This window comes from Columba livia, chromosome 12, assembly GCF_036013475.1.
Source record: "Columba livia isolate bColLiv1 breed racing homer chromosome 12, bColLiv1.pat.W.v2, whole genome shotgun sequence".
In the NCBI taxonomy this organism is placed as follows: domain Eukaryota; kingdom Metazoa; phylum Chordata; class Aves; order Columbiformes; family Columbidae; genus Columba; species Columba livia.
Genome location: NC_088613.1, coordinates 2,544,753 through 2,571,714, shown reverse-complemented (window position 1 = coordinate 2,571,714; position 26,962 = coordinate 2,544,753). Strand labels below are relative to the sequence as shown.

General features: G+C 43.0%; 1 protein-coding gene across 3 annotated transcripts in view; it reads right to left on the bottom strand.

Annotated features, from left to right (window-relative positions):
* Positions 1–877: 877 nt before the first annotated feature.
* Positions 878–26,962, bottom strand: part of CHRDL1 (chordin like 1) — a 39,077-nt gene continuing 12,992 nt past the window's right edge. The window contains exons 5-12 of one of the 3 annotated variants that reach the window (XM_065077254.1): positions 15,817–15,962; positions 14,779–14,872; positions 12,350–12,417; positions 10,863–11,037; positions 7,892–8,086; positions 6,078–6,242; positions 4,927–5,016; positions 878–3,684 (exon numbers count right to left, since the gene is read on the bottom strand). In XM_065077254.1, coding sequence (XP_064933326.1) covers positions 3,554–3,684; positions 4,927–5,016; positions 6,078–6,242; positions 7,892–8,086; positions 10,863–11,037; positions 12,350–12,417; positions 14,779–14,872; positions 15,817–15,962 — 1,064 coding nt within the window. In that variant the 3' untranslated portion in view covers positions 878–3,553. Of the gene's footprint in view, positions 3,685–4,926; positions 5,017–6,077; positions 6,246–7,891; positions 8,087–10,862; positions 11,038–12,349; positions 12,418–14,778; positions 14,873–15,816; positions 15,963–26,962 lie in introns of all 3 variants that reach the window. The other 2 variants (XM_065077255.1, XM_065077253.1) reach the window with 2 other exon arrangements.

The window sequence follows — 26,962 nt, the reverse complement described above, 5'->3', positions numbered from 1 at the left end:
AAATCTGTATATTGCAGGTCCTATGCTGTGTCCCTGGCATAGTACTGTTGCTCTACTAGTAAATCCTGAAAGCAAACAGTTGTGGCTCTTGAGATTGAACAGTTTAAATAAGCTGGTAGTTTGAGCATCCTTCTGGTCCTTCTAATTTGTCTGTTTGCATTACCCAGGTTGTGATAATTTCTATAGCTTTTCAGTTCAGCTCAGATGAGCGCTAGGGTAAGATGGTTTGCAAAATTCTGCAGAAGACATTCCCGAGAGAAGACCTGAAAAGAATGAACTCCTGGAGCGTGGGAGCACAGCTGTCCTGCCGCCAGCGTTACGTGTCTGATTTTCAGACGTGGGGAGCAGTCAGGGCCGTGCTGACCCTGTGGATGCTGAGTTCCAGCAAGCTTTTACTGCCTTGGTCCAAAACTGACTTAAATGGGAGCAACATTACCATCCCTATGGATTAAATGTATTGCAACAGGTAATAAATTGAGGTGAACTTGACTGTGGAGGGGCCACACAATCCTGATGAGTTCCCTGGGACTCTGGTGAGTGCACCGCACAGAACTGCTCAGGCCTGGTTCTAAGTGACAGCAAGTCAGAACTGCTCAGAACCTACCAATATCTCAGGTTTTCCATAAACTGGCATCTTGGGTGCAACGCTGAAATCCCCATGGCTCAAGCTCCCACGTGAGGTGTGGAGGACACGGGTGGGTGCTGAAGCCTCACTTTGCACCCTGCCCGGCAGCCTAAGTCTTGAACCTGACCCTCCCACAGCTCAGGTCCTGAGCCCATGCACAGCACCCGGCTGGGCCAGGCGGCCTCCGAGGGGGCAGCAGCACCAGCAAACTGGAACCAAACGTCTTGATCAAACAGCATCGTACACACCATCTTTTATTATCAACGTCAGAGTTTATTAATTTATAAAACCAGGTCAAAGTGATACAACAAGTACATAAATAAGTACCGTAACAGACGTACATCCCATGAAGAGAATGAAGAACATGGCACTGTGTATTTTGTTGTCTTATGTGATCAGAAACTGGAAAAATGCAACACTGCATTTTACTAAATGATGCTTAGGATTTTTTTTTTTTTGCCTTTCTTAAAAAGTGTTTATTATAAAATAAATACACAATCTGGATTCCACCTGTCCTGTCACAAACACAGAAAGCAGGTTGCCTTCTTCTTCTTAAAAGAAAATTACAAACGCTGTACACTTTCCACTTAGTCTCTTTTCACCAGCTACTGCTACAAACAGACAACGCCCGTGAGGTGAAGAGTGAACTGCAGATCACTGGAGTTCCTCACAACCTCTTCCTTACAATGTCTTCACCAAAAGAACTAGAAGGTTAATTCATGACTTATTAGAAGATTTATAATAAAATTTTGCATGTCTGCAGCACATTTCAACCCTGTAGACGCTACATGCAGAGGGTGTTGCTGATGCCAACCTGCTTCTTCTACAGTTGCACTGTAGTAACCTCTGGTCTTAGGCCCTCAGTTAGGACACGCTGCACCCTTCCAAACACCAGGACGGGATTTAGGGAGGCGGAGGCTGCGGTCCCGTGGAAGGGCGGTGGGACATCAGCTCACTTTGCTCTCCTTTTAACGATCAGTGACATGGGACCTGTAATGGCCTTGTGGCGGTTCAGACTGGGCACCGCAGCACCGTATCGGTGCTGTCGGGAAAGGGCAAAACGCTGCCTGGTGGTGAGGGACAAAGTGTGAGAAACAGCCCCGGGACAGGGACACCGGGCAGGGGGGGAGGAGACACTGCAGGGCCCAGCAGAGACTCCCCTGTGGCCATGGAGGGACCAGGGGGGACGTCCCTGCAGCCCATGGGGGCTTGGAAAGAGAACCCCGTGGTTCTTACTGATTCCAGGTCAAAGTATTTTGTTCTTCCAAATCCATGCGGTTGCTGGAGGAGCTCCCTTTTGAGCGTGTCTTCCTGTTACACGGTGGACTGTGTCGAGTGCTTGGTAGGGAGGGAAGCATTCCTAAATATTATCTGCTCTCTGCCCAGGCTTAGGGACAACAATGTGGTTACATACAGGCAGGATCGCTAAGGACCTGAGATCACCCTATCCATGTTCTTCCAATTCCTTCAGCCTTTCTTCAGCTGTGTGTCTGTTCTCCTCCCTGGCTCTCTCTGAGCAGCATCGTGCTCTCTCGAGGCTGCTGGCAAAATCAAAATCCTCGCTCTCCCTGTTGATTTCACGGCCCCTGGCTCTGAGTGTTTTCATAAAGCTTCGTTTGCATGTGTTTGACCAGCACTATTCCTGTCTGCTTGGAGAGTAGAAAATGGGAGCAAAGGCAGAGTCACCAACACAACAAGGCTTCTTCCAGCTTAACACGGCAGCCGTGCGGCCGTGCACTATTTCGGTGACTCTTCAGAGAAAACATTTTTAAAATTCCACTTTTTTCAGCAGATGAGAGCCACCTTTCTCAAACAGCCTGTAAACATGCTATACTAAATTTAACAATCTCTCAGATTTGTTTTTCACAAAGATAACAGAGCTGTCGCCTTCTAAAGGCCCGCTGGAGCTGTTCGGTGTTTGTCATGGGACAGAGCTGTCCTTGGAGCGTGAGAATTGAGAGGCCACCCTCAGAAAAATGCAGAAGATTAGGTTTGTAACAGATCAGAACGCATAAATTAAGCACTGTTGCAACTCCTAAGGAGTTATTAATTGGGAGGTTTAACCCTCTAGGTGTTTTGCAAGTACTGCAAGTACCTCACCACTTTCTGCCCCGTCACTTTAGAAAGCAGTTTGCCAGCCGAGACCATGTGTTAATAGGGCCCAGAAGAATGAAGTTATTAGGGCTATGATAGAGCTAACACTTCACATTTTTCAGAGAAGTGGGTGGAGGAAACAGTGAAAACCACTTAAAAGCGACCATTTGCTCAAATTGCTACAAAAATACAGTGATTGCCACTAACACCTGCTGTTTGGTTTATGGACTGGGTTTGCTCAGCTACAAGACATCATCCCAAAGGCAGGCTGCTTAGGAGTTTGTTAGTTTAAATCTGTTTGTAAAGTCTCCAACACAAGTATTCTTATCACTTGTATTTTTCCTCCACTACTAAAAAAAACACCCAAAAAACAAAACACCAAAAAAAACCAAACCAAACCAAAAACGTGAGTCATTCCAACACCAGAAATGGTGTCAATTCAGCACAGGAAATAATGCTCTCCGTAGCTCCTGCACATTTATTAGGTGTCCTTCTTTTCATTAGTTCGAATAACTTGCCAAATAATAATAATACAAATGTTCTGTTTTCTCTTTTTAACTTGCAAAGAACTGCAACTCTGGGAAAGTACAGTCTCTCTTTCTCCTTCCCCCAGGAGCACAGAGCCTCCTGGTCTCTTGAAGGAGATATTTGAACGGTTGACACAGACCACTACACATAAAGCAGCAAATTTGCTGTGCATGATGTGAATAATTACTGCATTATAGTTTCGGTTTTTAGGGCAACTGTTGACTTAAGCAAAATAAGCCTGCAGTCCAGCTGCAGATCCAAGTTTTCATAAGTTTTCTTGTGTTTCTCCCTCCAGTGCTGTCTCCCTTAACAGTGACCCTTTTCAGACTTCTCAAGGTACAAAACCTTCACCAAATCCTCCAGCTCAGTCCTGCACACTCTGCTTTCACACATTTGGCTGATCTGAGCTTCTCCCTCGCTAAATATTTTCCACTGGCCTGAAAACAAAAACACAAAGAAGACAGATACTGACTTAGAAAAGGGCACCGGGAACTCTGAAGACATTTACAAGCTCTCTCCAGAGCAGCTGATTCACAGTGATCAAAGGGAGAATGTCCAATCCTCCCATGGAAAATATGCAGAGTATCTTACAATCACGTAACATATTCCATGCAAAATAACTTTGTTAAAAATCATAAACAAGGACCGAATATTATTCCTTTCTTTAATGAAGTAGTACTGTGAGCTGACCCTCTTTTTCCAGCCATTTATGACGTTGGATACTCTGCTTTATGACAAGAGTATGTGAAAATCTAACTGATGGTAAACCGAAGTATTTAAGAGTTGGGAAGCAACAAGTATTAAGTGCTTCAAGCACTGTGGACTCGGCCTGTGTGTAATGCAAACTGTGTTTGCTGGATATTAATATTTCTATGTATTTTTGATGATGTTAATAGAAATGTCCGCTGTTCTAGTAACCAGAACACCGTACTACAGATAACAATGACAAACTTATGGACGGTTGACAGCAAACAATTAGGAAACTTTTGATATGAAAAGGTGTCTGCTTCTCACCAATCCTGTGTAATCAAGAATACATCATTCCTGCGGAAAATACTTCATTGCCTATTGAGAGACCTCAGAGAAAAATGACAACTTGTAATGCAAAGGAACTGGGAACTAAACATGTCTATACCTTAATTGAGCTATGAAATTAAGTATCATGGCCCAAGCTGGATGAAATACAAAAAAAAAATGGAATCAAGAGTGACAAAAGAATTACAGGTCCCTTCAAAAGACAGATTTTAATACAGAAGATATTGCTAAGAACATGGAAAGGTTTCTTTCAAATGTAACTTATATGTATATAGGAGAACTCCTTGAATCAACTCTGAATTTTTTCCCTTCTAAAAAATTGGGGCATCTTATCATGTTACTTAAATAAATACAAATTGTGCTGCTGTACTGACATCAGTCGTATTTCAGACTTACGGCAGTATGGGCAGAAAACAGCCCATCTTGCATTTTATCCAAATACAGCATGGACATAAACTGCTATTATATGTATCTATATTTTAAATTGCTGTGTTTTGATTATTTAAATCTAAACTTAGAAAAGATTGGAGCCATGTGCTGATGGAAAAATTAGTAGAGCTGTTTGTGCTGAGTAAGAGAGAATGTTTTTCAAGGCTATGATTATATGTGGAATAGAAACCTGAAGAGGTCACAAGTTTACTTACTAGGGGTTGTCCTTGTTATCTGCTTGAAGTAAGGAAGTTCTTCAAATTCTCTCTTGGACACTTTTTCAACGTAGAAGTGACGCAGAATCCCTTCAGCAAAGGAATGAGAAATGTGTGTTACTGGAAACGTGCCTGTTCTAAACTGAGTTGCTGTCCTGCCCCTGTGTAGCGTTACTGTCCAGTCCAGTCACGTTCTGAAATAATCCCTTACCTATAGTGTGAACCCTTCCTTGGTGTGAGTAAATGTAGGATTACAACAGAAGCCAAAACCCCAGCGTCTTGGAGTAAAACCGTCATCATTTTGCAGTCAGGTACCATTTTGCCTGTCATGAGCTAGCGGGCAGCAGCACTGTCAAATCATCACAAGGCTCTGTGGCTTCTTGCACACACACGGTCATTATTAACCGCCCCACCCTGAGCGACGTTCTCCTGCTCACACTTTGGGCTTGGCTTTGTGCTTTAAAGTGCTTTCTAGAAATGTACCATCTCTGTGAAGAGATGCGCTATATGTGGGTTTCACAGTATCACAGTATGGTTGGGACTGGAAGGGACCTCAAAAGATCATCTAGTCCAATTCCTATGGGGATCACTTGCTTTTTGCTTCAAGTGGACAGGATTTTTTAGGAGGCTGCCAATAATTGTTATTATACTACAAGTTAAGGATTTTCAGAAATGCTTGGGCTTCTGAATGCTTTTCTATTTTTTTTCTAATTTTACCAGTTTGTCTAGTAAAAGATATTGTTTCCATCCTTACCACATTTTTGCCTGTATTCCAGACCATCATGGGTGCAGCATCACTAAGGCAGACAGGGCAGACTCATTTCAATGGAAAGCATTTTGGTCCATCCTAAATAAGAACCTCCACGCACTTGGTTCAAACCCTACTACCCATTTCTCTGCAATAAATTACACAGGTTTTTGCTCACAACCGTCTGTCACTGCGCGTTTGCTCACAGTCAATGGTGAGAACTTGCAGAACTTGGGCTTTTTGTGTTCCTAATGGTTTTTGTGCAGTGAAACCTGAGTATGTTGGAAATGGCGATATCCCGGATTGCCAGAACAGCAGTCTCAAGATGCTTGGGTTTGTAAATTGTTCTGGGATTTTAATGGAAGATGATACACTGTTTAAAGAAAGAACTTGCTCCACTCACCTTTTCTAATTGTCCACACATGTATTTCTACTTGAGGTGGTTTTTCAGTCTCTACGGCAATTTTTCTGATGGTTTCCCCTTCCTCTGTGAAAACGGATTCATAGACGGGAAATGTCTCCTTCCCACAGAAGTAATCTTTGTTGTCAAAGGTTTGACTTGGCACTTCTTCTGTTTAAAAGAAGCCCAAAACACATATTGCAGCTGTAATCAAGTCCTCCAGAACTTACTTGGTACCAAAAGCCAAGCAGGTTTAGTTTAAAAGTAGAATTTTCACTTGCATGGCCACTCAAACCCATCTCCAGCTAACCCCCAGCCATTTAACAGTGTTGTGTTCTGCTAGGTTCTGATGGCCTGTCTGTGGTGGCAAGACAGTATTCACTTTTATAATCCAGTTTCATAAGGAAACGAGCTGTGTAAAACCACGTGGCCTGTGAGACTCCTCGCAAGTTTTGAACCTGTTGTCCAATTTTTGAGCAGATTTGCAATAATGGCGGAAGTCTCAGAAGAAGTAAAATAACTACATGAAAATTGGTGGCTGGATGGGGTGAAGAGACCAGAAATCACGCTTTGCTGAGGAAAAGGGCGGGCAGAACCTCCAAGGTTTGCATTTTGGCGGGCAGCAGCCAGCTGGGCAGCGCAGGCCTGAGCAGGCCGCATCTGCTAAAGTCACCGAGCAGATACGCAGAAATTGTAATTATTCTGTTGGTAATTGGAAGCTGGACAAGAATGTAAGGGAGATGATGCAACTCAGAAACTCAGGCTCCTGTTTGTGGAAAAAAACCCTAATAATTAATACATCTCCACACATACAGGGCAGACTGCAGGAAGAGGTTCGGCTTTCTTAAAAATCGGCACATAGAATCTCAAAGAAAGAGACAGCAACTTTCTTTTTGCTATTAAATTTTCTGTTGAAGTCTTTTAGCCGGGTTTTGCTGACTGTTCTAATCAAAAATGAGCCAAATAAAAGCTGTGGATCCGTAAGTGTCCAAAAGGGTGTCGATAAACACCCCCGCCTGCCCACGGCCACCGCGGTTCTCCCAGCGAGCACGGCCAGCCAGAGACGGGAGGCGTGCGTTCTCGAGTGATTTCTGTGTACGACTCCACAACTCATTTCCTCAGAGCACTTCTGCCCAGAGCGTCACCGAACAAACACAGAAATGGGCCGTGCAGACTCGAAAAGAAGTTTAAAGGCACAGAAGGGAACTGGACACTCCTTTACCCTTTATATCCTACACAACATGGCTGGGCATTTGGCAGACTGTCAGCAGATTCATGTTAGCAGATTTTTCACTAGTTGTAGGCATTGATTTTAGTAAGTAACGTCTATGTAATTTTAATCATTAGTGCGGCATAGAAACAATGCTAAATTTGTGAAAAGTTAGTATTTAAGGATTAAGTTACATAACTGACACCAATCAATTTATAATCGGGGGTTTTGAGTCCTTCTGGTACATTTTAAAAAGCAGAAACTATACTATCTCCATGCAAATTTTCACAAGCTAGAACATGATTTGAAGCTTCTGAGGGCACTGCGGTGGGGAAAGGGTGGGAGAGTCTTTTGACAGTAATGTACTTTCTGGGTAGGTTTCTGTAATATTCTCTTTGGAAATGAGTGTCCATCAGTCGTGGAAAGGTAGAGACAGGCAGAGAGCGATGGGCAGCTCCGCCTGTCCCCCCTGGAGGTCTCTGCACCCCCAGGAGAACCGCGGGCACAGCTACTGCCGCTTTCATCACATCTTCTGCTGACCAGAAGGCTTGAGCCGAGCCCCTTAACATGCACAAAGAAAAGGCGTCTGTGATCAACTTTGTTTTACCTGGACAGACTTTACAGCATTTTCCTTCTACTTTCTGAGGGTATTTGCAGGGATATTGTTCTGGACAGTGAATTTTCTTACATTCTTGTTTGGTGATGTTGCAGGTGCACAACACACACTCTACGATTCCAAAGGCCCGCAGATTAGGATGCCAAGATTCACCGTGTGAGTATGTTTTGCCGTTCGAAACACAAACTATGGAAGAAGAGAAAAAGTACAACTGGAAAAGGTATGTTCACTGGCTACCTCTCTATGAACAGCCATTTGATTCATGCACTTTTGTTTAAAGCAGGGTCTCTATACATAATTTGTTGGCGTCTCTGGCCCATTTCTCTGCTTGTGAACTTTAACTTGGAGTTTTGCTACTTAAAATGAATCTGAGCCTGTGGTCACCCTTTCCTGAGCAGTTTTGCTGCCTTGACTCCAACTCTGCTGACACTATTTTGAGGAGAACACTGGAGGTTGCTGAGTCTTTGACTATAACAGCTCCTCCCCAATGCACACATTTCAGTTCTGCATCATTAACCACCTTATAAAACTCACTCCTTCCCCTCCTGATCTCACTCCACGCCCAGGACACAGCCTGTTTACATTGGCTCTGGCTTCTAGAATTGAATCTGCAGATGACAGGATCATGACATTTGCTACTGCAGCATCTACACAACCTTCCTACCATTAGCTGAACGTGGCTTTTGCGGGGAGAGCCACGCTATCGGCAGGAGGGACTGGGGCCACCTGCAATAAGAATTGCTTTTGCGTGAGACCTCCTGCTACACAACACACAGAACAAAGCAAGGGAATGTTGCAAAATTAATGTTTAATGTCCTTTGTGGGAATATCTATGTCTAAAGTTATATAGAGACGTTTGGCTTTTGGAATCACAGGAAAACAGTAACGTGAAAGGGGCTGAAATGTCATTCCAATAGCATCGAAGCACCTCAGAATATTTATTTGTCAGTGCCCTTGGGAGACAGAGAAATAGAGCTGACACAAGGAGAGTGGAAAAATCCATGCCTGGTGGGAGCCAGTTTGGGTCACCCGGCAGTTAATGGGAATTATATCACTTTACACCATGTTTGCATTTGTCCTATAAACCTTACATCTTTCTTTTAAAATATTTTATAAACACAAAGAAAAATGCAAACTAATCCTAACAAGGTGAACGAAAGGGCACCGCCTGATTTCTGAAAGCAGCTAAAGTGAACCTGGGATATGTTGTAAATATTTCCAATTCTTCTAATATGCCATCATTTTTATTAATGCCTTTATTTGTAAAATATGTTCCTATTTTGCCTGTAACTTTCAAAAGCAATTTAATTTTTATCTGTAATCTGAAATTTACATCTAACTGGTAACAGATGTGACCAACTGGTTATACTTTGCTGAGTTACTGAGATTTATGGGGAGCGTTCTTTGCAAAGTATTGTCTTTCAGGGGGTTTTGCTATCATTTGGTTTATAATTTGCTACTCTTTAACTCTTTCTTAAGACATGTTTTTATTTTAGAGGTAGGAAACAGTTGTGGTTTTTTTTCTCAAATAAAAGCAAAGTGTTGTCTGTATCCTAAGAACATGGGAGCAAAAACTACAAATGAGAAAACTGGTAAGTACTTGGCTGCTCAGCAGGCTTCTTGCACACTTAAATACTATATTATTAGTTATATTTATGCTTATATGGGTATGTTTTTCCCTGCTAGAGTTCTGCAGATCCTTTATGGATACAAATATTTCATTACTTCTCCCTGGCAGGGGAGGGGATAATACATGACACTGTGTAGATACATATTCTTTCTGTTTTAAGGGTTTGTTTAGCACAGAACAGTTAAATAATTACTCTGAGGTAGCAGATGAAGCCTCCAGTAGAAGCCAAAATATGGCAATTAACTTCTAGTTCCCCGATGACCTGTTTTTAGTGCTCTTCATATTTAGAATGGTAAATCTGTATCCATGCAACTGCACAGTATTTGCATGTCAGAACTGTTTGTGTTTATTTTTCAACTTGTCGAAATGCGTCTCAAGGGGCATGGGCATTAATTAATAGAACACTTGTTAACTGCGTGAGAACAAAAGAAAATCCATGGTCAGCATTCCCATTTCCATCATGGGGATCTCTCAGGCGCTCCCCAGGCTGCGAGTGTCTGAAGTTGTGGCACGTACTCTGCACTGCATCCAGAACTATGCTATTCGTCTGTATTCTCTCTGCTTGCTGAAACAAATCAGTTAGAAATTGCTTTGGTGATGTCTTCATGTGTGAATTACATGTCAAAGATATTGCACTGCTCATAGATTCAGCAGAAAACACTGGCATGATCTGAATGTTTTTTCATGCTTGTTCAGGTGGATAATAAAGATCCTATGGCCAACATTCCTTCTGTTAGTTAATACCTTAAAAGATTAGTTGGCCCTAATACAAGGGCTTTTAACTCTTTGGGGGCAGCTTCTAAGTGCACACTGACTGATATTTGTGGGTAGATGCTTTTCTGAACATGCATTTTTACAGCTTTTTACGGCTCTTAGGGCTGTTCCTGCAGACCTTTGTTCACTGTGATACACCCACCGTGGGAACCGAGCATCCCACCCTTTCTATTGTACAAACCCCGCTATCCCACGAACTGGAGAACTGATATTTTCCCTCTATTTTTGCCCCCCCTCTAATGCAGCAGGAATATGGCTTAGTCATGTTTGGATAAGGTTTGCCTCTTGATACTATGAAAAAGCTTTATGGTCTGAGATTTGTGCAGCAGTTTAAACATCATTTGTTAGATCCAAAATAAGAGAGTGTCAAGAAAATGACCACGAATCATTTCCTACTGGACAAGTCACTGTGCGAACCAGTTAACAAATGTGATTCGCATTGGGTCTCTGGATACCCATGGGAATTCCCAAGATTCTGCTGTATATTTTGAGAAGTCTTTTTGAGCGATATGTGATTGATTCCTGACCCAGAGTAATACTATAATAACTTGTCTTTACCTCGTCCATGCTTATGCTTGTTGTTGATGACGATTTGCACTATTGTTCCCGAGGCTTGCTGGGGATCCGGCAGGACTCCGCGGTTACTCCTGGCACTGGGAAATCGTGGAATGTTGACAACCTGCCTCGCGGAGCCGGGCGACAGGTCGTAGTGGGAGTGATGGTACGAGTGTCTCTGGACGCAGAAAGAGAGCAGGAAAGTAAATGTCTCATTCCAACGATCATGGGAAAAAGCTTAACACAGGCAACGAGAGAGTTGCCACCGTCATCAGACATCATTACATGTAATGAATGGCACCATTCTAAAGAAAGGCCATTCAGGTTTTGCGGATGTAATAGTTAACATGGTAATGAGGTCATCTACACATACGCAGTTGTAACTCATCTCACCAGGCTGTATATGTCAGTTTAGGTGTCTGTACCTGTGGTGTGTGAAGGTGGTCATCCCAAGTCCCTAATCAAGTCAATGGACACAGAGGCAATTTTAGAACTTGAGCTGCTGTAGATCTCTGTATCATAAGGAGATGAATCACAACCTGAAAATGCCTGTTGTGCTGCTTGTATTAAAAATGGTATTCAGAGCCAGGTATCTACTCTTGTTTAAGATTAGATGAGAGGAATTGTAAGCCTGTCTAGTTTTCCTCATCAAAATTGCTTTCTGTGGGGGCTGCAGTGGCAGAGCACGTCCAGAATGACCGTGCAGCTTCGTTTGCGTGCAGCTCTGAACTCTCCTGCACCGCCAGGGTCAGCCAACCTTGCGCACGCTGAACAAAACCTTTCTACAATCTGTCTTACAAACTGGGAAGCCTCATTTTATTTGCAAAGGAAAGCAGTAGTTGTGGTAGTGTGCAGCGTGTTCTTTAGAGCAAAAACACTGGTTGTTTTCTGAGAATTATTTTCCAAAAGATCCACGGGCATAAAGGCATAATACATAGTATAGCAGTTATTTTATAAGGCATGATTATTCTCACTAATCCAAAGACCTGTTGTTTCATGTATTTAGGTAGCGCACCTAATGCTTAAAAGCTCTTCATATTCTCTCCAAATGCTGTTATAAAAATAATCTCTTGATGAGTAAGTTGTTAATGGATACTCTCAGGCCCAGATATAGTGAAGCTCCCAAAAGCAAACTTATACGTGTGTATATATCAACTGGGAAACAACGGTTTGCAATTATGATTTAAAAGTGATGCTTGCATAGCAAACAAAACACTGGTGAATTTCTTATAGACCATATACAACAAAGACCAAATCCAGAGTCTGCAGGAGCTCGTGGGAGTTTATAATCCAGAGTTATTCATGAATTCAGGTTGAGTTGATTAGGGGGTTTGCAGAAGTGAAAGAAACCTATTTTGGGCTAGATTCACAGAACCCAGGATGAAGCAGTAGATATTCAGACCTGTTCTCATCCTTTTCTCTTTTCCCCAATGTACCGGCATGCACAGCGCAGCAGGAAAATGCAGCTTTAAATTGTAGGTCACACTTACAGCTTCCCTGTTGGCTGGCTGCCGGAAGATGTCTCCGTCGGAGTGTTCCCATGATAATTCTCCATCTCCTGTATGGGAAGCAGAGCGGTATCAGTTAGGGGAGTAATTGCGCAACACCCTGGGAGACACTCAGGGGAAAAGCCTCATTCAGCTTTACCACTAAATTAGGGTGGATGTTGCATCCGTGTGTAGAGGTGTCAGTCTGTAGTGTGACTTGGCTGTACTAGATTCTGTAGAGGCCAAAAGGAAGATCCCTTCCCAAACATTATGCAAACTCAGGATGAAGATTTACTCTCAGATTTATGCAGCTTAACAAGATGCTATGGGCAAGGTGACTTCCAGCAACCATTTGCTGTGTGATCTCAGGCAAAGGGGAGGGGACATGACTCAGTTTAGCTCACAGAGAGAGGCTCAGTGTGGGACATTCCTTCCCCTGTGGGCTGAGAGAACCCACCAGCACAGTTATTGTTGCTCAACTGAAATGTAACCTGACTGCGAATTGAATCCTGAATTACATTTTGTAGTCAGCTCTGAAATGTAGCCATTAATAAATATCATATGATATATATCAAGAAAAAGTAAGCCATATTTTGTCCTGCAAAATCCCTGTCTCCATATCTGTATGGTTGTTTATTTCCCTCTTATTTAGGTGTCATACTCCTTGAAGAGCTGGAAGCTGACTTCCCTAAACTTCAGGGTCCTGACTTTAGTCTTTACCTGTCCCACAGCCCTCAGGACTGCAAACTCCATGAACACGTATACTGAAAAGGACAGAGTTGATTACGAGATAAACTATCATTTTAACATTTTAAAATAAGTAGGAAAACCTGCATCAGTGGAGACACTGGGTCATCTCTACTGCATAATCCAATTTAATCTCACCTCTCCTATAGAAATTCTTATGAACTTGTTTCTCATTATTCTCTCTGGCTGAAGTGACTGATTCTCCAGCATAGGGCTAATTTACAGCATAACTAGGTCTGATACTTCATAGTTTGAAAGTCATTTTAATTTTTGTAACTGGAAGAGGTTGGTTTCAAATAACTATCAGGGAACAGATACCAGGAATCATATGATTAGCAAGGATTTACTTTAATTAACTGTCCATATATTACAATAGAGTATCACTAAATGTCACCGTAGGAAGCCAGGACTATCACCTTGCCTGCTTGAGATCAGAAAGCTTTATAAGCAGTTTTCCTGGCAACATGATCTGTAAAGATCCTGTGGAACAACATGGCAGAACAGCTGCCGTGCACAGAGATCCACATCCTTGCTCTGCCGGAGCTGATGGATTTATGCAGCACACAGCGCTGCCCTGCTGAGAGATGAGCCCAGGTCCTGCATGGTGTCCCACCAACGTTCATTTACGGCTGCATCTCCGCCAGTTCAGTAGCTTAGAGAGCTCCCCACACCGACATGACCGCACAGCTTCCAGCCGGGAACTCGTTCCTTCCCAGTGTGTGGTACCGTCCCTGCATCGTGCTGCCTCATTGAGCACCGGTGCACCCAAAGGACCCTCTTTCTGGCTCGGTCCCTACACTGCTCCGAGCTTTTGCTCCAGCCTGTGTACTCAGTAAACTCCTTAGGACACGGACTGGGCGACTGTGGTAGCTGGTGCTTCACAACTCCAGCGCTATGGGCAAAACTATTCAACTGACAATATAACACCCCTTATTTTTACCGTGCAATAGCACTGACTTCAACAAGCAGAATCTCCAAAGGGTGTAAGTGCACAAAGGTGCAAGCAGGAGAGTTTTTCAAGGCAACGTGGCATCACCAATATCAATAGAGTGGCACTTTTGAAAAGCGTAGGTACCTTTAGGTGCTTATCTGCATCTTTGAGAACTGGCCACAGGTGCTTATATACCCTAGAAGTGGTGATTCAAATGCCACAACACCAATAGTGAGATTAAATACATTCAGGATGACTGTGAAGGCCCCTAGAATGAAATTCCCTATGTGTAAAAGATCTAAAATGTAATTGCTAGTAAAATACTGAAGTCACTTGAGTATAGATTGACACCCAATTTAAATTGGAGTAATTTGCCTTACCCTCTGAATTGAAATTCTTGTGTCTTGCAGAACCTGAGCAGGTCTGGTAACTGTCAGATAGAAGCTTGTCTTTTATTGCTAAGTTTTTCTACCCAGAGCAATTTCAATACATCATCTGAAGCCTTGATTTCCCTCATTATGAGGATGCAAGTTTATTATCAGTGCATTCTCTCCTCCTTTTGATTTAGGAAAACAAAGGCAGCAACATCCCCCTGCTGGAATTTGAGGTTTCACTTCCCACCGTGCATTGGACTGTAAGTACAGGGGACACTTGCAGGTCGCGTCCTGAGTGACGCTGCTGGTGGCACAGCCAGGGCTGACAGGGGAAGGAGTAAATCCAGAGCCCGTCCTTCTGTGGCTGGGCTTGAGCTTACCTCTGCAAACCGGGCAGCAGGACTCCGGAACAGAAACTGGGAAAGAGCAAGTTAATTTGGGACAAGTCTTCAACCCACAGTACACGTTTCCCTCCTGCCAGTAAAACACAAGGAGAATTTAGAAGGAGTCATCAATTTGTCTGGTGTTATAGATGCATTTTCTATGAACATGTTTCAGTTTAGTAGGTGTGTTTACATAAATGCCACTCCAGCATGCAAAAGCAGAATATTAGACCAGAGGAAGGTCCCCTTCTTTAAAAAAAACAAGGGGGAAAGAAGTGAAAGTGTGTGGGGAGCAGAACTATAATTATTGTAGGCTGAAAATGTACCTGACATAGTTGGTAATAAAATCCCCCAGTGTAAATTCTCGCCTCTGCTCTCCCCCTGTTGTGTCTCACCACTGAAGTGGAGGAAGAGCTTAGCAGTAACTAAAAGTCATAACGTCTTTTCAGTACATGGCCTGTTAAATGTGTAGTTAGTGTAGAATCTGGTGATGATTTGATCAGAGGAGGTCCAGAGTTGCCAATACGCAATACTGAAGAGCTGGCTGGATTGAGAGGGATGTTTCGGCTCAGACACTGGCTCTGAAGGGTCGCTGGGTGACTCAGTATAAACTGGGCTCTGTGGCCCAGTGCCAGTTTACAGAGGTGTCCTCTCCCAGTCTGGGGGGCTCTTAACTTATCAGCTCAGCCCAAATGAATTCACTTTCAGTCACTGGCTTAGCGCTATATTTTCCAGTCAGGTTGAAGTGAAATACTCTATATATGCCAAGGAGCAATATTTACCTGCTGCCTCTGTGCTGTGAGCTCACTTAGAGCAGATGCCTGACAGGGTAAGCTTTGTCCCCTGTGTTTGAGTAAGAGGCAGCCTGGCATTTACCAGCTGCTGCAGACTGGCTCTGAGCACTCTCAAGAGCTTCAGCATTAAATCTCAATCCCCAGCCTTTGCTATGTATTGCTTATATTTCAGTGTCATGTCTTCTGGAAAGGAGAAATGAAGCATAGACAGAGCAAGGCTCTGTGAAATCCTGGTACTCACTGAGCAGCTGCACTGGGCACACTGGTTCGCTTGCCTGTTTTGGAAAAGCCCCTCTGCCACAAACATTTCGCCATGATGGTAGGTGGTGCCGTTGTATTCACAGGATTTCCCGGTGATTTTGCTGCTTACTGAGAAAAGGGAGTCTTCTAGAAGCAATGGGAAAGGAACACTTCATGCAAATGTTCTTGACAACTTGCAGTATCACAAATACAGGGGAGGAAAAGCTTCCCTTCTCCCTCATTTCTCTTTATTATATAAAGACAAGTTTTGTCATGCCACAAAGTATAAGTGATATTCTCATGCTGCTCTTTTGCTGAATTTTGATAATTCACACTTTGAGCTGACTGTCCCAGTTAATCTTAGGATGCTGCTGATCAACTGGGATGCCAACACTGATGGCCACGTCTCATGCTGCTGCATTTTCTCTTGCTCTGTCTGCTGTAGCACTTGGTATCAGGATACATAGGTGCAGTTATGTGCCCACATGTTGTATTCACTTGGCTTTTTCATGCTTTAATGTAGAAGCCATTAGGTCCTGTATACACACAGAATCCCACTGTCAATAGCACCGTTCTAGCGTGATTTCCCCCTTGTTAGTACCGGTATAATTTTATTAATGATGTGTAGTATCATTGCACGTAGAAGACACAGTTGGAGGGCAGCAGGTTGCGCCACAGGGCATGTGTGACGCTGCTTCCGTGCCATCCACAGGCACAAACCCTCTGGGAGAGGAGCAGTGATTCCGATGATGGAAATGTGTCAGGAGAGAACTATATACTATCTAAGTGCTTTGTTCCTAGCGGCTTTCACAATTCATTGCTGCTGTTGTTCTCACTTGTCAAAGGCAGACTTCAAAAGCCACCCAAAAGCTGATTTTTCTCTTACATGCCTTTAAATGTCAGACATGCAAACGAGTACATTTTGTTTGCAGAACTCGGTGCGTATGACGAAAGCACAGGATTCAGTGTCAATTCAACCCCAAAACCTCCTGTTTCAATACAAGATCATACGGAGTTCTGCGCCACATGGGTTAAATTTTCTTCTATGATAAAGCTATCCATATCTTACCTTAAAACATCCCCTAGATTTTTTAACTATTAGTAGCTGAAATACTGTTCCAAGGGATTAGACTTCACCTATGAAATGTAAGTCACTTGATACCTATTGGGCAGCGACTCTGGCACTATACATTTACATTCACATGAACGGGAAGAGGCATTTTGAACAAGAGCTCTATGGAAGTAACAGTGGGGTGTTTGTTCTCTGGTGCCTGAGTCACTGCAGATTTCTAGGAATGCAGCTGAAATTTCATTCAATGAGTTTGGGTTTTCATGTAAAAGAAACCTGACCTGAAAATTCAGCTCTTGCTGTAGCCCCTTTCATTATCTATCAGATAAACCTGCAGAGATTTTTGTGCCATTACAGAATACACATTTTTCGGCTGAGAGCTCAAGTGAAAGAACAGTTTTCTGCTGTTATGCCCTGGCATTAAACACTGACATTCAGAGTTTTCCATAAAAGCACATATTTAGCTGTATTGGGCCATAAAAATTAATGACATTTTGAATGGTAAGCATCAAATCTGGCTATGGAACATACATGTACTACAGTATCTGAGAGTCTAGCGGGTCAGCAAAGAACCTTCTGCAGGAGAATGGCAGAAATGATGCATTTTGGGTTCCCTGCCTAACATTTCATTTCTCTTCAAGAGACAGACATGGTATTTGCACCTCTTCCTTTGAAGCACCAAATACATCATTATTTCAGTGCAATCAAGGGTGTCTAATGATACCTTTCCAAAGTCTTAGTAGTTCAGAGCTTTAACACCACCTGTGCTTGGCACAGAAGTGCGGGGCTTTTGGCACTTGCTGTATGGTTTGCTGGTAATACACATGCCGGAATGGCAAGATGCGTGCTCTCATTGAGACACGTCCTTTGAATGTCATCAGCAAAAAATCCGAGTGACAAATTCAGCTACTGTCCCATTAGGCACAAATACTGGAAGACACAAATCAAGAGGCGCTTCTCAGGATTGTGCTGCCTCCTGAAACTTGGGTCACCGTAGTTTCTTGCGCTTTCTGGGAGTGTTCTCATAGAAAGCAGAAAGAGCGGCTGCCAGACCCTGAGTTATCCCCTTGCAGCAGAACTGGAAAGAAATGAAAATGAAAGGCGAAATGTTCACGCAGGCTCTGCGGGACGTGGCTGTGCCCAGGGACTGTGGTCTGACATCTGCAATACCTGAGGGACTCACTGTGACTCTTCAGAGTATTGGATGAAGAGCGCCAATTTTACCGCAGATTTCCCTTGGTATATGCCACATTGTTCAGATCGCTATGAAATCACCAAATGCCTTTAAACTTTTCTAAATAAGGGAAGAAAGATAGTGAAGTTTTTATTGCTTGGAAAACAACAGTGAACAGTTGCAGTAGGTAATTGTTTTCATCTGTATCTCTTTTAAGTTGACCACAGAAGTTAGGTCTATAACAGCTAAATCATAATATGCAGCCCAAAATGCATATACATCTGCCTATCTTTGGAATATGGGATGAAATTCTATTGCTATTTTGAAGTCTTATTTGTTGAAACAATTATAAGAAAAGTCAGTTTTAATTGCATAAGACCATGGTTTCAGTCCTGTGCTGCAGATACCTGTGCATGTCTTTTAGCATATTAGATGAATGAGGCTATTTGGTTGCACAAAATAAGGTTGAGAAGAAGTTTTCAGGTCAAGACCACATTACTGTTATTGCAAAAAATATCTATATAAATATATATGGACATATATCGGAGACAGCATACTGGAGAGTGCCACTGATCCTCTCCAAACACAGCATCTGTGTAAAACTGCGAGGAAGGTTTGTTTATATTGCACATCTAAATATAACTTCGCTCTGGTGCCGTTTCTCTATCTTTGCTAGTGTGTGACTGACTTCTACTACTAGGACTTGCCTTGGTTTCTTTTCTAGTGCTCTTTAAATCATGGCTAATTAGAGGAGTTCAGACTCCCTCATGATATCGTGTTCTGCAGAATATGAAATTAGAGTCATTGTGGGTTGTTTTAATAAGTGCCAGGTTTGAGCTTTGAAAAATCTTGGCTTTAATACTGATATCAGCATGCGTTATTCTGTGCCTTAGTTCAGATATGTCAGAATTAGATTAATTAAGTGCAAATATACTGCATTGCTCAAAGCTCTATTTGTAAACCTTGCTTCTTAATCAAGATGGTTCACAAAGCTTTATCAGGCATTTTAATGGTGCTGACTAACATTGCTTTAATTAGCTGCCTGTGTAAAGTACCAGGCAAACCATCTGTGTGAATCCTTTTAATTAACTGGGTTCCATCTGAGCTTTTCTTTCTGGCATTCAGTAGAAGCAATCTAAAACATGCAGGGTAAAGATATTATAGCATCAATTGAAAAGGAAGTATCTTTGTTTCTGTGGTTGGCATTTATTCTCTAAAGGCTCAGACGTCACTATAGAAGTTGACAGGCTAGGCTTGTATTTGCCTGGGATTTTAGTGGGATCAAGATAAGCCCATGAGTTAGCAATATGGATAGCACTGATTTATTGCCAACATTAGCATTAGGTAAAGGCAGGGGGCTAAGATGTGCGACCTAAGCTTCATTTGCCTTGATATGGATTTGAAATTATCCTGTAAGTAGCTTTAAAGGTTGAACCTGGCTGAAGAAATCTTTCAGGTTTTACAAACAGGCAACAGAAAACAACTGTATCAAAAGCTGATTAGCTTCAAAACGTTGTTTTTTAAGCAATTGGAGACTATGGTGGCTCTGCTTGAATTCTTATATCCAAGCATTCCTCTCTTCCAAACACACTAAGTCCTGGTCTTAATGAAGCCAACAGAAAGTTTGCCTTCAGGATTCAGCCTAGGTCCTTGCTTGAATGCTGGTTTTAAGATAATGTTTGAGATGGATGCATGAACTGGGAGGAACTGTTGATCTATACAAACAAGATTTGTATCAGTTCAGGTCTGCAGTACAGCCCGATTCACTAGGAACTAGAACTGCGTGTAGGTCCAGTTCACGTATTCCATGAACTATCGTCCATTTGACAGGGCGTGTGAAGAAACGTATGGCAGAAGGTTTGCCATGAAGGGATGCTGGCCTGGTGGGCAGTGCAGCACCAGTGCTTCCCTCACAGTCTGACAAACCAGAGTTAGCTAGGAATGGATAAACCGCAGATATTTTATGGGCATTTTCTGCTTCAGTGGAATTTAGTCCAGTCACAGATTTTTCATGGGACCCTGCTGGGCTCCTCATGGTCACCCAAGGTTGCCAAGGGCCGAGGTTTGAGGGCAGCCACACCACACACAGACCAGGGCTTCCTGGCTGCTGGGGCTTTCCAGTCTCCTGGGAGAAACAGACGCTGTGTCACATGGATCACAGTCAGTTTGGGAAATACCATCTTTTAGCTTTTTCTGTTTACAACTATTCCTTCCAGGATTCTTATAAAAGCTTGGCCCTGAGATGCTTTACCCTTACTTGGATATGAAGCAGAAGAGCATCAGATATCTGCAGCTAATCCCTTGAATAGCTTAGACAAATTCCACGGGCAGTTCCTGGTGTTTGAAACAGTGGTAACTTCTGTAAAAATATTTATGTGCAGAGTGAAAAGCAATAATTGGCTGTGAGCAAACCGGGCTTTTGGGAAACGTTACTGTAGGGTGACTTACTTGAGGAAGGGCTTTAGGATCCAGGCCTCACTACAGTCAAATAAGCTTTGAACTTGGATCCTGCTGGCTAAAGTCAGGGGGTACAGCTACAATTGCCAGCAAACAACTTTAGGCCGCTAACAGACTGTCAAAACCACCTGAGAATCAGTACAGTCATGGCATGATGACCAGCAAAGTATTCCTGATGAGACATCTGACCTTCAAGACAAGAACATCAGTTGCTTTTGGGTGGTCTCATCATCGTGGACGGTGAGACCAAGCGTCTTGGCTTTCTGAGTGTCCCTGGGCTGAGGGTGGCTGCTCTGCCCGTCCCAGGTTGCAGGGAATCGGGTGTACTCCCGAAACAGGGGTTGCACAGCTCACACAAACAGGGGCGCAGGGCAGGTCCGTGTGCTGCCCACCTCTCCACAGGATCTGCTGGGACCCCCCACCTCAGGACGGGTCCGTGGGGTTTTACTGCTATCCCTACAAGATCCTTTCTTGTACAGTATTCTGGCCATACTTGTTAGTACTTAACACTCTCACTATTGCTTATTTTAGTATCAGAACATCTGGCAAAGATCATATTTTAAAAATCCTACAGACTCTTGGCTTGCTGACTTAGAAACTATTTTTAAACTGCAACATTCAGAATCACCTAGTGTCATTTACTGAAAAGGATGGGCTTTTAACGTCAAGCAGAAACACTGGGCACTCGGCCTGGCTTGTTTTTTTGCAGTTTGTCTGTTTTATTAACCACCCTAATAAAAACAATCAAGTGCTAAACAACATGAAATGAATCATGAGGTCTAATGCCTTAAGAAGCTTACCACACTGGGAACTGCTCTGCAGATAGTCTCTGTGGTCTTTTGTAAGTAGACAGATTATGAATTTGAATCCAGAGAGGATTTTATGAAACGTGTTTTCTGAATCAACATGGAGCATAAGCGTGTACAGACCAAGAGACCGAGGATTTGGTTTAGAACCCCCTGTGATTTGGTTTAGAACCTGAGCCCCTAGGCAAAGAAGTGAATTCTGCTGTAATTCCGGGACAGCTGCTTGCACTGCCATCTCTCCCGCATATTCCCTTGTGTTCCCAGTGATTTTGCTACTTACTGCAAGGTTGCAGCAGGTACCTCAAAGCTCTATAGGCTGTGTCCTGCTGCAGGAAACTGCCTTTGGACACCAGCTACCTGCTCATCTCACATGCTGCTTCTGTACAGACATCAGGTCACCCCAAATCCTAACATAACATCATGCCTTGACATTTAAAATTGCCGTAAGAATTGCTGGTTAACTCTCCAGAAGCAACACACGAAGAGCAGTTATGAGGGTCAAAATAAAACACAGCTCTTGGAAATGTGCAGACCATGATCATTTCTAATGCCAAAGAGGAACATGACTAGAGTGTGAGAGCAATAATCCCTGGTTTGCTTATAGAAAATGTTATGAAACGTGAATCAGCTCAGGTACCCACACTGTCTGACACAAGCAGGCAGCACTTTGATGACTTGACAGCTGTTTCTGGAAAACTGTTTGCTTGGGTAGGAGTTGCACATACTCTTAGGTCTACTTGTTAAAAAAAATGTACTCTTAATTCTCCTCCTTTGTGGAATCCAGTTCTTTTCCCTACAAGCAAAATAATTCTGTAAGGTAACTCTACGTGAGTCAGTGGGGAGATACAGGGACCATTCTTGCTTCTTGAAACCTTTTACTGATGTTTTTCATAGCAATGTTAAAAGCTAACACAATGGGCTTCAGGTTCTACTGTGAAGGATTAATTCTGGGAGGCCCCAAAATACTAACTGAAGCAGTCTGGAATAACAGTAATGGGGTTACTTACTCATGTGTGGAAAATTACATTTCTGGATAAAAACCTGCAGGTGGGGTTGAAATTTAGAAAAACATCCAGGCAGCAATGTAGAATAAAATGCTAACCGGTTCTGCCTGCAGTTCATCCCAGGAGCTGGAGCATAAAAGGCATAAAAGGGAGGAAAGAGTTGCAGATAAGATGTTGGAAGCTTCCTTTATGTTTTGCACCTTGTTACCTCTCCAGCTTTCAGCTGCTCCCAGAATGCAGGCTGCAGCTGCCAGGGCCAGCACAATGTGAGAAACGCTGTTTTCCTCTGCCTCTGAAACGTGTGATTACCACGGGACAGGCTGTCACCCACGGGAGCTGCGCATCTGTCTCAGCATGCAATTCCCTTGGTGTTTGTGGACGGGACAAGACTTCCCCGCGTTGGCCCACCTGGGTTCTGTCACTCACAGCGCCGTCCTGAGCCGGACAGAACAAACTGTGCCTCCCGCTCCAGCTTCCAGCTTCTCTCTGAAAGCGGAGCTGGGACTGGCAGCACCAAAACCACTTCTTGTCCTTTTTTTTTGCCAAACGCCCATGACAATGGGTGCAGAATTCCTTAAGGGTAATGATATACCCCGAGTTCCTACCTTGCATGTGGTGAACAGGGTCTTTTAAACTACAGTCTAGATCAGTCCATTTCTTTCAAATGGGAAGCCAGGGAATGGCTTCTAGAAGGATGTACTCCTCAGTGAGTGACACTGCAGAGTAGGAGTCTTAAGTAAACAAGGTGTAATGTTTTAATTTCAATTTCGGGGCAGCAATATTGAAAATTAACTCAAAGCACATGAGCTGTGCTTCGCTTCAAAACATTTCTCTTCAGCAGTTAATGCTTTTGCACCTCATGCAGGAGGAACTGAACTACAAGGAAGGTCCTGACAGATGAAGCGGTGTGCTGCGTTCTGGATGGTGTCTGCGTACGGGGAAAGAACAGCCAGTGCTATTTCGGTATCACGTTGGCTGGCAGCGGGTTTGGACTCTCCTTTGTAGTTGTGCATGTTTGCTGCCTACAAACTCACATGACTTATCCTTCTGTGTCACCAAGGACACGTGTATGATAGTTGATAATCTGAAGCTCCTTTGCAGCTCCTACTGATTGCAAGAGACGGACTCCAATCTGGATCTCACTGAAGCAGGCCCAGCTAAAAGGATATGTGCCTCTTCTGCTGCTGGAACGGCCGTTTTGACAGCTAGATAAGCACGTATAGATGTGAGCAGTCGGGGAGCTGCTCTGATGAACACGACCTCAACCAGCCTCCTTTCACCTGAAGAATCAGAGCTCTGAACAAGCGGTAACGAGTCCTTTGACCCCTGCTGCCTTGGTGTCTGGTTCTAAGGGGTGCAGCCAAAGCTCTGCCCACTCCTGGAAAAATCTAAGTATCATTCCAAGTAACGGATAAAGAAGTCTGCCTCCAGGCAGAAATCCTCTGTGCTAGGCTCTTCCCTCGACTGCATGTAAGCCAATAGAATACGGTTATTATATAGAAGAAACAGCTATTCCGCACGAGACACGTATTTGGAATGGAGGAGTATGTGTTGATAATCTGATCCTTAAAAATTCAAAACAGAACAGACTCAGACTTGGAGAGGTGAGCGAAGAAAGAGATTATGCAGCTTGCTAGGAGAATGACAGCAAGATTTTGATCACAGTTACGTCGAAAAAATCTGGAACAACTCTGTTGATTGAACTGATCCTGATTGCTGTGAGTTCAAACCAAACTGTGTTTTTTTAAAGATTCTTTAAAAAGATCCTCATGTTTACATGGGAAAAAGATCCCATAAATAATATCTGCTGTGCTAGTGCGGCGTCAGGGCTGGACAACTATCCTGAGCCCCGAGTGCCATCGGCACGTGGTGGGACAAACTGCCACTGCACACTGGCTGTTGCAAGGTCAAACCCACCAGCTGCCGAAAGGGTGAATGTTTTTACCACTATCATGTCAAGAGAGCAAAAACACAAATACTTTAGAGCTGCTTCACCACCAGAACTAAATCCCGATGCATCATCTCATGAGAATACAGGAACCTCAGACAGAGAAAACCAATTATACTCTTTTAGTGCAAGGTTATCTTCTAGGGATCACCTAGTATTATTTTAAATAACTTTTGAGGCTGGAGGTCCTTGGGGGATTACAGCACAGCGTAAGAGAGCAAATGGATTTCTTTCCTATTAAAAATTCCTTTGCTTAATTTCTTCCCTCTACTTTTGTTTCCAGTCGACATGAATGTGTCACCTCAAGGTCTGATCTGAAGTCCATTGAACTAAAGACATTTGGAACTTGGCCCAAACACCTACTCTGTGTGGTACAGCGTAAAGGCAGTTTCCTCTTTCATCTTCTGTCTCATATTTCTACCACACTCCTTAGCATTTCTACAGAGGGGACTGTATCACAGCCAATAACCGCATCTGTTTTCATAGAAGGCTTAGTACAAAAACTATCAAAGCTAATAGAAATCTGTTGATTGACTACAATAGGCTGTGGATCGACCCTTGGTCCATCTGCATTCAGCCTTTTCCCTCAGTCATGCATCACAATCCAACTTAGAATAAGTCTATGATTTAAAGAAACATAGATGATGTGTGAAGGTCCCTTTAAAAAACAACAAAAACAGTGTAATGATGTTGTTTTTAAAGCAGTGACTGAGGCTGACAATAAATTTGCATTGAAAAGTTGTTCAGTATCCAAAAACTGCAACCACAAGCTCTAAACAGAATCCATATGTGCCCCTCAGAGGTGCAGGTGTCAAAGATATTAAGCCACAAAATGCTTCACATTAAAATAACTTCAAGGACCAGGTTAAGCTCTAAAAACTCCAAGGTAATTCAGAGTTAATCGCAACGGCGAGTCCTTAATATGGTCAGACGGTGGAAAGTGTATGAAACTCATTGCTTGAAGGAACTAGTAGCACCTTATCTAGACAGTATGAACTTTCATACAGATTCAAGGCAAAGATGCAGTTTCAGTTCAAACATTCAAAAGGCTGTTGGTTGTTTTTTAGCTTTCTAGAGCTAAAGCCAAGCTCTTCACATTATTTTAATATATTTTCTGCAGCTTAATTTCCTGTGTTTTCTTTTATAGTGGCATAAAAAAAATGCCCAGCAAAACTCTAAAGGAGTCATAAAACACTTTCTAGGTTGCTCCACTTTAATTCCTGCTCTAAGGTTGAACTATTACATGAATCTACCGATCACTCTCCCAGCCAAGGAAACAAATTGACTGAAGCTTTGGTGCACTTTGAATCCCCTCTCAAGTAACTTTGAAGCTCTTGGAAGTTATCTTGGAAAAATTCTGAGCAGCCTATCCCGTCCTATCATGTCAGTCCAAAGAATGAAAGTTCTAATTCTGTCATCCATGCGGGAAGATACATATTTTGTGAGTTCATTTTGGATGCTGATTTACAAATAGATTGTTTGAATTTTTATGGTCAAAACAGCCGAATGGAAACAAGTGATAACCCCAATCTGGCTGTGATAGCAAACATTCCTTACGAAGCCAGTAACAAAGGCAAATCACAAAACAAACTCAATTATCTGAGCGCACATCAATAGGAAAATATTAGACATCTCCCCTGAATGCCTATATCATTATATTTCCAAATCAAATTTACTTCCAAATAAACAATTTGAACTATCTGAAAGCTACCCATTGCTGGGACTACACAAAAACCAGAGCATCTCACTAATCTCTGTTGCTGTGTAACATTCTGTGAGTCTTTCCAGATATGAATATCCACCTTGTTTGTATATGTGGAATAACCGTAAAGCAAGCACAGCTCTGTAATTCTGTGGTTCCTCCACAGGAACCAAACACAGACTGGAAAAATTTGCAATCTGCTCTTATCCACAGATAATAGTAAGTAGCTCTCCAGTTATTACTATCGGCTGCTGTGTATTTTGGCAAACCCATTCCGCAGTCTCCCATACTCTGACAGCCGAGATTATGGGTCACAGGTTAATTTAAATTTCTTTATCGTTATCTGAGAAGTGCAGAGGTGGGCAGCGCAACAGCAAACACTGAAGGTCTCAAGAGCTTCAGACGCTGAGGTAAAGTAATGCGGGTGAGCAGACTGGAACTGAGAGCCCAAGAGCTCTGGTACCTGAGCTGGGTACAACCCAAAACCTCATCACCAAATTGTTTCTTGCATGTGCATTCTGCAGGGGAAAGTCAACTGCCCACGTTGACGTTTTTGGTTTTAATTCAGTGCAAAATGCATTGTGTTATGCACATGCCTCTGCGTTTACGTACACAATGTAGATCAGGTTAAGAGGCTGTGCACACAGCACCTTGCACAGCTGAGTCCTCAAGCATGTCTACACTGCAGAGTGCGGCGTGTTACCTGGGCTCGCTCGGTTACTGGAAGGAACTGAGAGAAGGTAGCGCTGAGCTCATTGCAGGCATGTTTTTCCTGCTTAAGATGAGTTTTGCGGTGCAGTGAGTTCTGCACTGTCCTAACTAGGCTGCTTCCTGCATCTAAAATAGCTAGTTCAAAGATACATGTATTACTAAGTCATGCTGCAGTCTCTTGTGCAGACACAGCCTCATTTATTGTTCTGTGATGTTCTCAGACCAGTGCTGGGAAATACCTGATCTGATCCATCTTTGTGTTTAGTCCTATGTATA